The sequence below is a fragment of the Perca fluviatilis genome, chromosome 9 (genome assembly GCF_010015445.1).
Source record: "Perca fluviatilis chromosome 9, GENO_Pfluv_1.0, whole genome shotgun sequence".
Classification (NCBI taxonomy): Eukaryota; Metazoa; Chordata; class Actinopteri; order Perciformes; family Percidae; genus Perca; species Perca fluviatilis.
The window spans coordinates 6,382,334-6,399,380 of record NC_053120.1 but is presented as its reverse complement, the minus strand read 5'-3'; the positions used below and the strand labels follow the sequence as shown (position 1 = coordinate 6,399,380).

Below are 17,047 nucleotides of genomic sequence, written 5' to 3'. Positions count from 1 at the left end.
CAAAACAAGCTTGCTTCATTAAAATCATAAAATAATAACTTAATTTTCATGAGAGACAAATAATGATTATTTTGTGATCTCCGTGTGATTATTGGTAGCAGTGGGTAGCAGTATTTACAAAACATCCCAAAATAATAAAGATTATAGAAAAAAATATTATATTTGAGTACATTATTTTGGTAATATTTCATATTGTGTACTATTATTATTATATATATTTTGTATCACTACTCATATATATTTTGTTTCACTACTCTTCATGTCATGAATGTTTTGTTTTCATTGGGGGGGAATAGGCCTAGAAATAATTACAATAATTTATTACTTTTTTCGGAACCAATGTTTGAAAGCCGTTCCCCGCCGGAGCACTTTAGATGTTGGACGGGAGCGATGGAAAGATGGCGGCGGCCATCGTACAGATGTCTTGTTTGTACCGGGGGATGTTAGCGGTCAGGGCCACCGGCATCAGGACGCTGATCCCCGGGCTGGTCCCGGCGCACTTCCGAGCCTTCTCATTGCGGAAGGAGCCGGAGCTGGAGCAGAACCCGTACTACAACAAGTACCAGGACAAGATCCAGAAGCTGCGCAGGTTAGCGGGCTAACATAGCTAACATAGCTAACATAGCTAACAGAGCTAACAGTCACACAACGCAGTATCACAATCAGAAAAGCGTTTATTGCCACAGTACAGTTACACTTACGTATCCGAATCTCATTTAAAAAAATACTGTTATTTTAACAGTTATTTACTTTTTTACCAAGTCTAAATAGTAGTTATTCGGTTTCCATCTCTAGTCACTACACTTGGCATAACCTTCATCCTGGACTAGACTACATCTGCCCATTGCAGATATTCTTCACTCAACCCCTTCAGGCTCTATTTTCTTATGCAAACAGTTATTTTGTGTGTATATATTTGTTTCATATTAAATTGCTCATATTATGCTCATTTTCAGGTTCATAATTGTGTTTAGAGGTTGTACCAGAATAGGTTTACATGGTTTAATTTTCAAAAAACACCATATATTTGTTGTACTGCACATTGCTGCGGCTCCTCTTTTCACCCTGTGTTTTGAAATGTCTTGGTTGAAGACAATGTAATGCATTTCACTGCACACTGTCAGGGAGAAGGATTTCTGACTTTCTCCCCTTGAAGACTCATAAAAAAAAACGTGTTGGTTTTGAAACTTTTTCAAACCGCGGCATACCTTGGAACAGATAACCGGCCCAAGCCTACTCATGACCTGTGTTTCACCAGAAGTAACGTTATGCTAAATTTAAGACTAGACTGTTTTGATTCACGGACCTATGAGAGGATGGGGATTGGTTAACTCTCATTGGACCCTCCCCTTGACATCCCCACCTAATCAGTGATGTACACAACTGATGGTTAATCTTACTTTGCAAAATGGGCCTTTCGCTTTTCATAATACCTACATCTTTGAAACATTTTCTGCTATACAATGTCAGAAAACAGTAAAAATATACGTCACAAAGTTTCTTATGTCTGACTTAAAAAAAAGTTCCAAACCCTACAAGATCTTAAATATCCAAAGATTCAAAACATGCCATTTTGGAAATGCCAAAATCTTCACATCTGAGAAGATGGGAACAGAAAATGTTTAGATTTTTGCTCGAATAATCCACTCTTTGTCAGAAGCATTTAAAAGCAGGATGCTTTTAAGAACTCTCCTGGTTTTGTGTTGAAAGGACACTGGAGATTTTAGAGTCAAGCAGCTGAGAATTAGCATTTTCATAATGGCTCCTGTTCACAAAAATAACAGGCTGTTTTTGCATTTCTAAATATAAACAGCGGGCACTTCAGTGCCGCCCCCATCTTTTCCCTGATTGTGAGGAAACACTTTACCTTTGTGCACAGATCGGGAATACACGAAATGAATGAATAATATCACAAGTTGACTTTCAAAGTGTACTGACAATTTAAATAAATAACGGACTTTAAGCTTGAAAATACTTTTTTTCTAAAAATGGAAGAAGAAGAAATCTCTTACTTAAAGGCTTTTTTTTTTTCTCAACCTGGACCCTATTTTCCTATGTTTTCGTGTATAAGTGACTGATAGGACTAACAGTCTTTGAAATTGGGCCAATGATAAGTGTGAACCGGCAGCCACAGACCGGGCTGCAATGTAACCCTATGGAGCAAATGTGCAGCGTAAGTTTGGTCCACTAAAAGTGCTGTATTTTGCCACTGAAAGGTTTAGATTAATATTCTAAGTGTCTAACAACATTATAGAAAGGATCCCTTCAGAGATAGACCTTTTAAAAACTTCTTTAAGACCTTTCTGTTTAACCAGAAACAGCTCTGAAGTCCGTGTAGCGTGTATAGAGCCAACATATTTACACATGTAAATGTAGTTTTATTTAGTTTCTGTCGACTTTAAATGAAGTTTAGCGAAAGCAATTTCGCGGATGTTTTTATGTTTAAAAAAAGGATCTTACTCTTTAACAGAAAGGTCGACCTCCTTGGAAATCCTTTCCATAATGTTGTCAGACAATTAGAATATTAATCTGAGCCTGTCAGTAGCCAAACGAGCACTTTTGTGAAGGTAAATACAAGTTGCACAGTTGCCCCATTAACTTACATTGTAGCTTGTTTCGCCGCTGTCTACTGCAGCGATCTTGCTGGACCAATGTCAAAGATTGTCACAAAAACAGGAAAATCAGGGTTAAAAAAAACGGAAGTTACCATTTAATGAGATTAAACATAACAAACTAGGAGGGCAGACCTCCACCAAGACATGCCCTATCTAGCAATGTTAATGTTCTGACTTGAGGGGGCGTTCAGGTGAATATTCCCGGTCGTGAACTAATTTTTCCGATTAAATGGACACACCATGAATGCAGCACAAATGCCCTATTAACGAAAGTGAAAAATAATGTGTTTTTGTTAAGATCGGGCCAGTAGTTTTTCCTTAATTCTGCTAAAAAGACAAACCGGAAACATGATATCCTTGGCAGAGGCAACTAGTAGTATGACGGGGCTCTAAAAAGCCGAGGCCTCTTCTCTGAGTTAGCTACAAGGTATTCTGGGAAATCTTGGGAGTCACTAACTTAAAAAAGCGTATTAGGCAGGTTTTCTAAAACTGTAAATCATTGTTGCATTTCCCCTCACCACAGAATGAGAGGGGCTTTGACGTTTTGTAAGTTGCTGGTGTTTCACTGATTTGATGTCTGACTTGTTTTCAGCGCCAAACCCCAGGAGTTCAAGGCCCGAGTGGAGAAAAGTCATGAGGCCAAGAAGGAAGTGCTGGGACACTCAAAACAGGCGGAGTTCGTCAGGCTCATGGAGCAGGAGGTGGAGTATCCACTGGGCTCAACACACAGCAGAAGTCTTTAATTGCTTTTTAAAAGAGTCAACAGGATACATTAGAGCTGGGCAATGTTTCGAAATTCTATCGATATCGTGATATGAGACTCAATATCATCTTAGATTTTGGATATAATATCGGGATATGGCAGAAGTGTTGTCTTTTATTGGTTTTAAAGGCTGCATTACAGTAAAGTGATGTACTTTTCTGAACTTACCAGACTGTTGTAACTGTTCTATTATTTGCCTTTACCCACTTAGACATTATGTGTACACTTACCCTCTTTCAATAAATATCCTTTCACCAGGCATCAATTTAGATATCCCGGACAAGCCCCCATTTATGTCACGTCCTGTAGTGTCTAGGGGTATCAGGACGCAAACATAAACCAAATGTAATTGGTATTAGAAAGGATATTTATTCAGGAAAAGGCAAAAAGAACTTAACAACAGGGAAAATGGGCAGAGGGGTGCTGTGGAAATCAAAAACGGAATATAACAAAAAGTGATCCTCAAAAGGAAGACTACTACAACTATAAGAAACAAAAGGATAAACACAAATCCTCTCTAACATACTTGGGTAATACTCACAGCACCCCTTCCCCTAATGTCTCTATACAAAACAAACCTGGTAGATGCAAGAAGGATATCCACTTTTAAAGCTCAACCCTGGCCCACTTCCTCACACTCATACATCAAGTCACACAAATCTGGTCTGGCAGCTGCCCTGGGCTGCAATCTATCAGGCTATTTAAACCGGAGGCGGACTTCACTGGCACTCCTCGATTGGTCGGTCAGTGGTGGCCTGCCGCACCAATCAGCATCCTCCTCCAGGAACTGCATCTTAGATATAGCACAATCAGCTAAATACACACACGAGGGTGCCGGCGGCAGCCGTAACAAAGCTATTAAAATAGTAATTGTTGGCATGATTTTATCATGTTTTAATGTTAAACAAAGATGTGGCTCAGTGAATCCTAAGGATGACTGGCCTGTAGGTAAGGTATCACGATGATAGCCATCCACAGATACAGATAATCCTATCATTAATGGGGGTTTTCTCACAATTAGGCTGATTTATAATAATATTTATGTATAAGATATTTTAGTAAAAAAAACAAAAAAACTTTCAATCATTTGGTCCCCTCCCTGCAGTATCTCTGAGGACCCCCTGTTGAGGATCACTAATCGACATAATGGAGAAGGATTAAAGAATATGTTTCTCTGGTTTCATTTCTTCACGTTCTTTGCAGTTGGAGAAAAGGGACAAGATGGCTGCCGGCGAGGGAGCGTCCGGAGGTTTCACAAAGAACAAGGTGAGATGTTTAATCAACTTGGTCTTACATCATATTGCTTTTAGTTCTCTTTAAACTTATTGTTTGCTTTTTTAATGTTTTTTTTTTTTTTTAAGGGTTGCTCATGATTACTTTTTTATTGAACAAAAAATAATGTCCTAAAGTTGCAAATCTTTTCGGACTAATGGTCAACAAACTACCACTGAGCTGTTTAATTCACAATGATGTGAAACTGAGATAAGCAGCACATTTGAAAAGCTAAACATTTTGCATTTTTACTCACTTACTACCAGATATGAGAATTATTATTATTATTATTTTTGACTAATCAATTAATTGTTTTGGTACGATTTTTGTGCAGCTTTTTATCATAATATTAATAATAAAGTCATTCTGATGTGTTTGTGCATATTTGATCACAATCTTGGCTGCTCCATTATGGAAAAATATCATCATCACTATTATTTTGGTCACTATTGAAATCACGATTATTTTAACTATGATGACTCACTCTCTTTTGGAAAGATGTTGCAATTATTGAACATAAAAAAACTGTGAAATCATTAAACAAATCAACAGGGAAGACGCCTAGAACTGTGGCATTTCTCAAAGAACACAAGACAAAATAAGAGTTTACTTGCGAAATGTAAAAGTTTTCTCGATTATTCTGCTTTTGTGATCGTTAGGAGCCAAAATCATAATCATGATTTACATTTACATTAATTGCACAGCCGTACAGCACCGTAAATGACTTTTATGTAACCAAAGTGAGGATTTTGCCTGTGGATTTTATTGTTGTTTTTTCAGGGCGATGACGTCCTAAAATATGACGACAGACATTGGAAGCGTCATTGGAAAACCTCCAATAAAAGCGATCGTTCGAATGTAAAAAAAAAATAAAATAAATAAATCAATAAAAGATCAGGACATTCAGTACAGCCTTAGATTATGATGAAGTGTGTTCTGGTACCAGACTGTGTGATGTGTTCTTCAGACGCTGGACTCCATCCTGAACCTGGAGATGATCGCGGACAAGACTGGCGAGGAGATTGCAGAGGTGAGTCTTGGTCAGCTGCAGTTTAACCACCGATGGTCCCGTGGTTTTCTGTGCTACCTGAAACCATCTCAAACTGTTGAAACTGTTCTTTACGTTTTGACCTTTTGTGTTCGTCTCTCAGCTTTGGATGAAATATTATTCGACCAAGGACACAATCAGCGCCGTGATCCCGGTGAGTTTTAACACGACAGAATCTCCCAACATTTAATACAGTAGTGCCGTCAAACGATTAAAATATTTAATCGCGATTAATCGCATTAATGTCATAGTTAACTCGCAATTAATCGCATTTTTTATCTACTCTCTATTCTAAATGTCCCTTGATTTCTTTTTGTCCCATTATTTTTTTCTCATTTTAATGCTCTTATCAACATGGAAAAGTGGATCGGCTTGCTTTGTGCTTTTGTCGCCTGGCTTTGACGAGGGGGCGGAGAATTCACATCAGCTGTGTGCTGGGCCATCAAGTGTTATTTCAGACTGGATGTGCTGCGATGATAGCTCAGTTCACAACGACCAAACACACAGATCACTTTGGTCTTGTCAATGGGACCATTTGGCAACTTTTTAAAAGTAAACTTTCCATTCAGAATCTTATTGGCATTCATTTCGGCGCTCGCCATCCACTCAAAACATAACGTTAGCCTACTACTCTTTGGCCGGCTCGCGAGCCCAAACAAGTGTGTGCGGCGTGCCTGTTGTTGTGTTTCCGGTCTAGCTAGATCCGGAGTGGTGTTGTAGTTTTTCTAACATTACTAGGGCATAAGTCACTACACCCCTATGTTAAATTCCCATAGAGGCAGGCAGATGTTTATTTTTAAAGGCCAGTTATTTCATGGATCCAGGATACTATGCATCCTGATAAAGTTCCCTTGGCCTTTGGAATTAAAATAGCCCCCCCCACATCATCACATACCCTTCACCATACCTAGAGATTGGCATGGTTTTATTTCAGTTAGCCTAATAGCTGGTTTGATTTGCATTGAGAGATGATTTTATGGAAAGTACCCCATTGTAAATACAGTGCCTTGCGAAAGTATTCGGCCCCCTTGAACGTTTCGACCTTTTGCCACATTTCAGGCCTCAACATAAAGATATAAAACTGTAATTTTTTGTGAAGAATCAACAACAAGTGGGTCCCAATTATGAAGTGGAACGAAATTCATTGGCTATTTCAAACTTTTATACAAATAAAAACTGAAAAAGTGGCGTGCAAAATTATTCAGCCCTTTTACTTTCAGTGCAGCAAACTCTCTCCAGAAGTTCAGTGAGGATCTCTGAATGATCCAATGTTGACCTAAATGACTAATGATGATAAATAGAATCCAGCTGTGTGTAATCAAGTCTCCGGTATAAATGCACCTGCTCTGTGATAGTCTTAGAGGTCCGTGTAAAGCGCAGAGAGCATCATGAAGAACAAGGAACACACCAGGCAGGTCCGAGATACTGTTGTGGAGAAGTTTAAAGCCGGATTTGGATACAAAAAGATTTCCCAAGCTTTAAACATCCCAAGGAGCACTGTGCAAGCGATAATATTGAAATGGAAGGAGTATCAGACCACTACAAATCTACGAAGACCCGGCCCGTCCCTCTAAACTTTCAGCTCATACAATGAGAAGACTGATCAGAGATGCAGCCAAGAGGCCCATGATCACTCTGGATGAACTGCAGAGATCTACAGCTGAGGTGGGAGACTCTGTCCATAGGACAACAATCAGTCGTATACTGCACAAATCTGGCCTTTATGGAAGAGTGGCAAGAAGAAAGCCATTTCTTAAAGATATCCATAAAAAGTGTTGTTTAAAAGTTTGCCGAAAGGCCACCTGGGAGACACACCAAAACGCGTGGAAGAAGGTGCTGTGGTCAGATGAAACCAAAATCGAACTTTTGGCAACAATGCAAAACGTTATGTTTGGCGAAAAGCAACACAGCTCATCACCCTGAACACACCATCCCCACTGTCAAACATGGTGGTGGCAGCATCATGGTTTGGGCCTGCTTTTCTTCAGCAGGGACAGGGAAGATGGTTAAAATTGATGGGAAGATGGATGGAGCCAAATACAGGACCATTCTGGAAGAAAACCTGATGGAGTCTGCAAAAGACCTGAGACTGGGACGGAGATTTGTCTTCCAACAAGACAATGATCCAAAACATAAAGCAAAATCTACAATGGAATGGTTCACAAATAAACATATCCAGGTGTTAGAATGGCCAAGTCAAAGTCCAGACCTGAATCAATCGAGAATCTGTGGAAAGAACTGAAAACTGCTGTTCACCAACGCTCCATCCAACCTCACTGAGCTCGAGCTGTTTTGCAAGGAGGAATGGGCAAAAATGTCAGTCTCTCGATGTGCAAAACTGATAGAGATATACCTAGCGACTTACAGCTGTAATGCGCAGCAAAGGTGGCGCTCAAAAGTATTAACTTAAGGGTGCTGAATAATTTTGCCGCCCAATATTTCAGTTTTTATTTGTTTAAAAGGTTTGAAATATCCAATAAATTTCGTTCCACTTCATGATTGTGTCCCACTTGTTGTTGATTCTTCACAAAAAATTACAGTTTTATATCTTTATGTTTGAGGCCTGAAATGTGGCAAAAGGTCAAAAAGTTCAAGGGGGCCGAATACTTTCGCAAGGCACTGTAGAAGATGTTTTGATAAAAAATACTTTTTAAAAAAAAAAAAAAAAAGGTTTATAGATCCAACAAAGAACACACTCGAGAACATGTCTAATATTGATCTAATAACCTGTCTCCCTTATATTGCAGACACAGATGTACGAGGTGATACTGAGCAGATCCAAGTCGTGCCCGATGGTGAGCTCACTGCCGCTCACACTGAAACATCGGTGATGAAGAGCTGCAGACACTCAACTGTATTATCAGTCTGTCATTAGAACCAAAAACAAGGGTTGTTTTGTGAGCATTCACTTATTCTGCTATATTTAGTTTAATGGTTTTAAATCACATGACAACTCTATGTCGGGTCGCAGGGACCCAGGTTTCATCCAGCCCGAGGCTATTTGTTCTGGGTGAGGAGTCCACCCTAAGCGGGATGGCTGAGCACATACGAATCTGGGTCCAGACTAGTTTAATGATAGCCAGACAGATTTTATTTTAAGAGGATTGAAGAATGAAGGGGTGCCGTCAGTCCAGGAGGGGGCTTGTGAGACGGCTCGGGCTGGCGGCATTTGAAAAACATTTCATATAAACGGTTTGCCAGATTGGATGTCTAGACTATAAAATGGGTAAAGTACCTGAACGTTCTGGAGGGCTCCTAAGAAGCTCTGTCCTAGGGGGAGACGTGTGTGATGGGCTTATGGTGATGTCATTTATACATCTGTATGGGTGGGTGGTGGTGAGGAGGAGGGGTGGGGGCATCAAAAACAACTTCATTAAAATCTTAACTTTAACTGTCATCACAGTCATGTTTCGAGTTGTATGTTTAAAAAAAATACTAATAATAATTTGTTAATCACAAAAAGCGATGTTTTTAATCAGCGTCCGTGTGTGTGGTTTCCTGCTCCTCAGTTCCTCTACGCTCTGCCTCAGAGGGAGGGCTACGAGTTCTTCTTGGGTCAGTGGTCCGGACACGAGCTCCACTTCACCTCCCTCATCAATGTCCAGGTAAGCCAAATCCCACGGTGCCTTCACATGCTGCTGGGCAAGCCTGGCGCTCTCTGGGCTTCTAGCAGCACAGCTTCCATGGGCTCCCTTCATCCCTAAATCACTTTGAAGTCCACGCTGCGGAGATCGTTGATAACCCGTTTTCACTGCACAGCGCCATCGATGAGGCGACGTTATGAATCGCAGCTTTAAGCCCAACACGAGTCCCGTCAGGACAGTTCAGCGGTTAAGTGGGAGCTCCAATGAGACGTCCTGTCGTAGCACAAGTAGACTTTTTATTTCACAATTACTGTTTTCCGTCTCGACGTTTCCGACCGCACTTGAAGGCAGCTTAATTTCAAAGGAGTGAAAGAAAAGAGACGAGCAGGAAACATTCAGCTGTTACACAAAGTCCCGGGCGGTTCAGTGTAGGGTTGGGTACCGTTTGGATTTTTAGGAATCCGATGCCGAACCGGTACTTTTAAAACGATTCCGATTCCTAAACCGATTCTTAAAATACAGAAAAATGGCATCAAAGAAAGGCTCTTTTTATAGTTTTTATTTTTTTTAATTGAAAATGATTTATATGTAACAATATATTAACGTTTTAAAGTACTTAAATATATAATAAGAAGAGAAAGTGTGATATTTTTACGTCCAGTTCGGAGCGACAGAGGGAAAATATTTCCGTCGGCACATTAAGTGGAACCGAAATGAGGAACCGAAATTTTCATTCTGATCCGGTCCGATTCCTAACGGTTGCGTAGGAACCGGTTCCATTGTGCAACCGGGTTTCGGTACCCTAGTTCAGTGCTTGCGTTTCGTTTTTTTTTACCCTCATGGTGTTTTTTAAACTTTCTTGTGGCAGCAATAGAGGCAGTGATGTGTCCTGGTTCCTGTACGGGACTCAAAACACACCGACAAGTCCGTCTGTCTGAGTCGGTCTCAACTTTTCGCCACAGGCCCGCTGCGTTTTTTGGGCCCCCTGCGGCAAACCCCCGCCACAGCCTAAACACACTACCCCCATTCAAAATGCAGTCCTTCCAGAAAAATAGTATATATAGTAATAGTATTTTTTTGATTGTTGCGGGCAAAAATCCTTGATAAGCGGCACGTTTTCTTAAAAAATGCGATGGAATATGCTATATGATATTTATGCAATTTTATGCGATGAAATTGCGGGAACTTGCAAAAACTGTGGTTTGATGAAAAAGAGAAAATAAAGTGATTCCCCCAACACCCTGCTTTTCCATGATGTTCGCGTCGCATAATTACGTCACTTCATAACGTTCCCATGGCAACAGGGGAAAATGGCTGCTCTTGTGTGAAGTAAACGCAACATTTTTCAACTTTCTGCTAAGATATATGTGACTTTTTTTGCAACGAAAATGCGGGGATTATGAAATCATGCAAGCCCCGCATATTTTGTGCGGAAATCGGCAATTTATGCGGCAAAAGTGCGGCGTATTTAAAAAAAAATGCCCCCCCCCCGCATAAATATGTGGACTTTAGCTGATTACGCATTGAATTATGCAATCGCATAATCACGTTTTTCTGGAGGGACTGAATATGAATAGAAAGACCTGTGTTTTTTTTGCTGGAACCTCAGGACGGCCGACGCTAAACGCAGCCTTAATTCCAGTTTTTCTCTCCCTGTTGGTGTCCAGATGCAGGGCGAGAACGCTCCCAGTCAGCTGATCCTCTACCACTACCCAGACCTGAAGGACGAGAAGGGCGTGGTCCTCATGACGGCCGAGCTGGACCCCAAGTTCATAGTAAGCCCTTCACCTGCAGTCATTCTTATTAATGGAGCCGCCTGGTGTGTTTGCCCCATTACTTTCAGATAACGTGCACTGTACGGCCAACGGGCTTTTGGCCGTCACGTAGGTCAGCAGCACATTGATGCTCATGGTTTTGGAATGACATTTAAGGCCCGTCCACACCAACAACGATAACTATAACCATAACTATGACTATAACGATGTGAGCATCCACGCTGCTGAACGCCAACGTTCTGTAAACAGCGGCGTCAAGCACGCGCTGCACGCTCCAGCTGATAATAATACAAAATACGCTGATTACAGCAGACGTTGCAGCATACGATTACAGGAATTTCTGTCAGAATGTCCTACGTATTCGGATACATTTTATGCAGAGCACCGCAGCAAAAACGCCGACAGTATGATAATCGCATCCAAAACACCAGATTTACCCTCAGCGGTTTCTGTGACATGAGAAATGCTTTCAAAGTACTGATGTTTAAAAATACAAAAATCACGCCACGCCACCGACCTCCTGTCTGAAACCAATCTTTCCGCAGTGTGTCTCTCGGCCGTGTCATGTTGTAAGTTCAGATGGATTCTGATTGGCTGTCAAGTGTTTCTGTCGTTCATCAAATCTCCCTGAAAGGGATCCCAACGATATTGTTCGCCACTGCAGTTGTCGTTATAGTTGTGGCGTGGACTCTTCCGTCCACTTCAGTTAGAACATTTGGTAACACTTTACTTAAAGGTATAATGTTTATGACACGTTCATGACAGTGTCATGTCACTCTTATGTAGATACACTACCGGTCAAAAGTTTGGGGTCACTTAGAAATTTCCATTCCACTCAATTATACACAGAATACCAGCTGAGATCAGTTGCATTGTTTTTTTTTTTTTTAATCAGGGCGGCAGTTTTCAGATTACATAATGTGCTTACATAATTGCAAAAGGGTTCTCCAATGTTTTCTCAGTTAGCCTTTTAAGATGATATCAGAATAGTAAACAGAATGGGCCTTTGGAACATTGGATGAATGGTTGCTGATAATGAGCAATGTAGATATTGCATTACAGATCAGCCACCCACTCAGATCAGCTGGTATTCTGTTTATAATGGAGTGGAATGGAAATTTCTAAGTGACCCCAAACTTTTGACCGGTAGTGTACCTTCAAGTAAAGTGTAACTGAACAATTTTTAAAACTATTTATTTATAGTTCTTGGTGTGGACGGCCCTTAACAATTGCACACAGGTGTAATGTTCAGGTGTCCTCATACTATCGACCGTTTAGTGTATCAGACTTGGACGGACCGATGCATTCAAAGACTCCAAACGTTGGCTCGGATGTTAAACCGTCTGTCCCTCGTCTCCGCAGACCGTGCACCAGGCTCAGTGCTTGGCCAATCAGGTGCAGATGTTCTACGGCACGCAGAGGCAGGAGACGTACCGATTGGTCGAGACATTCAACCACCACCCTGCGGACTTCAAACACATGTCGGTGATAGCGGAGCTGGAACAGAGCGGCCTGGGGTCGGCGGTCCACACCGGGGGATCGTAGGGAGACCGGAGACGGAGCCAGGTCACCAACCAGCTGGCCTACGGTTGGATTCCCAGGAACTGCCGGTGTTTATTTAAAGTCACAGAGAGATATGCGCGGCAGTGGATACACCTATTCCTCATTCAGAACTGCGAAATAATTTAAAGGAGCATCCGAAGCTTCTCATGAACTCTGTTTGGGACTTGATCATATGACCGCTGCTACACATCTTTTCATTGTGCATACATTTATAACCACAGAAGAATAATGTGGTATCGATCAGTTCTATGATAAATAAATCCCTCTGTATCCTTTCCTCCATCTTAGACCGGGCTAGAAGGACTTTGTTAGCCAAGTAGCTATCCCTGAAAACCAAAATGACGTTTAATAAATCCGCTGCAAAACCCCAAATCTTTGAATCTGACTGCTTTTATGCTGAGATATTCCACATAATGCTGTAATTCAGTAGGTACTGCATAGTGCGTTCGTCTGTAGTATGTAGGAGGCAATTTTGAACACGGCCGGAGAGTCAGTGAGAGGTTTGTCGTGACATTTCCCCCACCAAGTTGTTAATGTTATGTCCGCGTCTTGATTTGTCTACAAATGAAACTAACATCTGAGTGTCGGCGCTGTTTGTAACGGCAGCTGGTCCAAGGAGCTGGTCCAAGGAGCGGCGCCTGGAGTCTAGGACTACGGTAGGCCTTAGCTTGAGTCTGGCGGATTAGCGTGTAGCTCCTGTGATTTCAAATAATAACAGCCAAACCCTGTTTCCACGTAGCCATGATATCAGCTTTTCCCCAGGGTTGTGGTTATGCCGGGACAACTTTTACTGTTAAAGCCACTTGCTTTTTGGAAAATAGGACAGGTGTTGATTTGTCTTTAAACTGTGTGAATGGACCCTGTTATCTATATACTGTAAAACTGTCACAGTAGATCATTGTGCAGGTGGTGCAAGTGGGTTTATACTATAATCTACAGCAGACCAGGATTAGTGGGGGAGGGGTGATAGAGGTTTGTTGGGGTCAGCCCTATGTTCCCAAAGCCCTATGTTCCCAGATTTCTAAGATTTTTCTTAAAATTAGGCCCTATGTTCCCACATTTCTAAGATCTTTCTTAAAATTAGGCCCTATGTTCCCACATTTCTAAGATTTTTCTTAAAATTAGGCCCTATGGTCCCACATTTCTAAGATTTTTCTTAAAATTAGGCCCTATGGTCCCACATTTCTAAGATTATTCTTAAAATTAGGCCCTATGGTCCCACATTTCTAAGATTATTCTTAAAATTAGGCCCTATGGTCCCACATTTCTAGGACATTTTCAAAATTAGGGCTTGTGTTCCTACATTTCCCTTCAATTTAGGCCCTATCCTCCCACATGTTTTATGGTTAGGGGGATAAAATCTGATACAAATTTATGAAAAAGGAAATGTGGGAACATGGGGCCTAATTTTGAAAACAATCTTAGAAATGTGGGAAGATGGGCACGCTCCCGGTTTGTCATTTGTTACAGAATTTTCTAGAGCGAGGTAGCCATCTGGATAGTTTCGGTTTGTTACAACTTAGTGTTTTTCTTCATAGTTTATTATTTTATGGTTATAAATTAAACAGCTCACATAGCAAGATTTTCTTAATTTCAGTGTTACATTTTTAGCAGTTCTCTGAATATAAGCTTTCAGTAAATGCAATTTGGCAGCAGTGAGTTAACTTGGTACAAAAGAAGGTACAAAATGGCTTCCTGGTGGATCCTGAAGTAGTGATGACTGTATACATGTGGTAAAAGCAGTGTGAAGTATATATCAGAACTACGATGAAAACCTAAGATACAAATGTTCGTCATGTGCAAACAGTAATGTGCAGCCTCAAAACGTAAACGTCAGCTAACTACCAAAAACTAAACGCCTAAAAAATGTGTCTTCAAATTGTGATTTAATACACAATGTCGTTTTGATAGAATGAAAAAAAAAAAAATGTCTGTCATTCCCCTGTGTAATAGAGAAATGTCTGCTGTTGCATTTACTGCATAGACTATATAACATTTATTTTAAGGTATGTTTTGGTGAGAGGGCCGAGTGAACATTCAAGCAGACGCAGCTGACAGTGGTTCATTATTCACTTTTATTGTATTTATAAGCTACATGAAAAAATACTGTGCAAATCCCCACTTTCAGTCATTAAGGGGATGGTCAGATATTCAGTCAAAAACACAAACTGAAGGAAAACATTCCTCTTCACAACACTCCTCAAACATTTACTCACTCACTCACTCACACACTGAGTACAGGAGGCTGAAGAGGAATGATTGTACCAGGAAGTTTCTTTGTGATCACAACATGACTAACTTGTTTCCTGGAAATCAGAAATGAATTCCATGATTATGAGCATGAATATTGCAATCCTGGCTTGAATTGTCAACAGTTTTCTTTTTATTGTGATCGCTAAACTTTCATGAATACAGAAAACAAAACATCACAGACCAGTTGTTGTGATCACGTGGAAACATGACATGAGAAATCACTGTTTGTCCTCTCTGGCTTTCTGTAATATTTAACATTGTACAGAAAGAAGAAGAGGAAAAAACACACACAAGCCATGGCACAAAAAAAAAAAAGAAAAAAAAGAAAACCGCATTAATTTTTTGCTGGACCAAAACAGTAATGTGCTACATTTCTCACATTTCTAGTTATATCAAAATCTTACAAAAAGTTCAAACAATGTTAATTTAAAGAAACATTTTTTTCCACTAACATCTCATCTATTGTTCCTAATATTGGCTGGCTGTAACATACAGTACAACGTCTGGACCGTTCTCAGAAACCATTAAGGACACAATAGATATCAGATAGGGATGCACCGAATCCAGGATTCGGCCGAATATTGGGCTTTTTGACGGGGTTCGGTTTCTGCCGAATTTCTTTTTCACCGAACCGAACCCTACGCTTGCACTACGCGCGTTACGCTGGTCGACATAATGACACCGCTGTCTGGGAAGGTGTTTACGTAGGTGGAGCGTTCAACGCGGTAGGCTGTGAGAAAGTGGAAATGGAACTGGTAATACTTTCAGTCAAAAGGCGGCCGTTCAAGTCCAGCTACATGTTCAATTTGCAATGCCGATTTGTCTCGTGGTGGCGAGGACCCTAAACAATACACAACATCGCCGTTGTTACAACATTTGGTCTGAAACATCCGAAAGAATACGAGCTGTGCATGAAGGAATCTACAGACCAAATGCAGCAACTTCAGGTACGGCAAAGGAAGGACAGTCACCGCTAAAAACAGGTGTTGTTAACCATTTGTTTACTTCATTCATGTGTTTACTGTGTTCATGGACTGAGGACGGGAGGAGGATTTGGCAGAATCTTAACCAGTGGATTCGGTATTCGGCCGAACCCAAAAAATCTGGATTCGGTGCATCCCTAATATCAGTCAATAGAAAACACAGTGGACACCACATCTCTCAGTATCACATTTCATTTCAAATACACACAACCGCTCTGTGCGAGTGTTTCGTGTTCATTATTAAACCATCAGGTCAGAACTACATTATAAACAAGAGATTTGTCCTTTTCCATATTCACAGTGCATTTAAAAATACCCAAACTACAAAACATTGGATCAAAACCTCTGAAGTGCTTTTAATCATCTGAAAATGACAAAACTGAACACAAACGTATTATCTTACATTAAGGACAATGCAAAGTATCCGTGAATGAACTGATCCAAATCTGGAGAGTTTAAAAAGGGGACGGTTACAGTTTTCTGTAACCTCAGAACACTTGAGGATGATGGAAGACATTCATGTTACAATACGTAGGTTTTGTGTAAAGTTAAGTAAAGGCGCTGACACACCAATCTGACGACTGATCAGTCGGCTCCCCGAGGTCCAAAAAGTGCCTCGGAACACACCGAAGCAACGGCGACTGGAGCGTACGTTCGGCTCGTGCGCGAGCCGCAATAAAAAAAATGAAAACCGGAAATGACGAACGCGTCACGTGGGTCTGGCTTCTCCAGCTGACCGATAATGGCGGCTTGTTCGAAAAACAATCTCTTATTTTACGAAAATAGTTCACTGAAACGTGTTCCTGAAAACATTTTAAGCGAGAAATAGGCCGTGCAGTTGCTGAATCTGTCTTCATTTCAGATCGACAAAGGTCAGTTTAAAAGATTTTCTTCTGATTTTGAGAGGCGTCACTCATCCCGCTCGCCATTTCCGGGTTAGCACTCCACGAATCAGATTGGTCATTGAGTCCGACTGCCCGTCCTCCGACCCAGCAGAGCAGGTCAGCCACAATGAAGGCCGACTGCCAACGGCACAGAACATACCCAACAGACTCGAGTCACCGACCTCGCCAGACTGTCCCACGACCGATTATCGGCTTGGTGTGTCAGGGCCATAAAGGAGCTTTCAGAAAATATTTTATAATTTTCACTAAAGATTTTGCCAGCTGCAAAAAATCAGGGAGCGAATGT

General features: G+C 41.0%; 1 protein-coding gene across 2 annotated transcripts; it reads left to right on the top strand.

The window, feature by feature from the left end:
* Positions 1 to 347: 347 nt before the first annotated feature.
* On the top strand, positions 348 to 12,992 carry atpaf1 (ATP synthase mitochondrial F1 complex assembly factor 1). 2 transcript variants are annotated; one of them, XM_039812260.1, is made up of 10 exons: positions 348 to 589; positions 3,208 to 3,316; positions 4,582 to 4,644; positions 5,431 to 5,508; positions 5,618 to 5,680; positions 5,802 to 5,852; positions 8,446 to 8,493; positions 9,208 to 9,303; positions 10,950 to 11,057; positions 12,420 to 12,992. In XM_039812260.1, the coding sequence occupies exons 1-10, from the start codon at positions 375 to 377 to the stop codon at positions 12,600 to 12,602; spliced, it is 1,014 nt and encodes a 337-aa protein (XP_039668194.1). In that variant the 5' UTR covers positions 348 to 374; the 3' UTR covers positions 12,603 to 12,992. The 2 variants fall into 2 exon arrangements, with proteins under 2 accessions (XP_039668194.1, XP_039668195.1); XM_039812261.1 differs by lacking the exon at positions 5,431 to 5,508.
* The last annotated feature ends 4,055 nt before the right edge of the window (positions 12,993 to 17,047 follow it).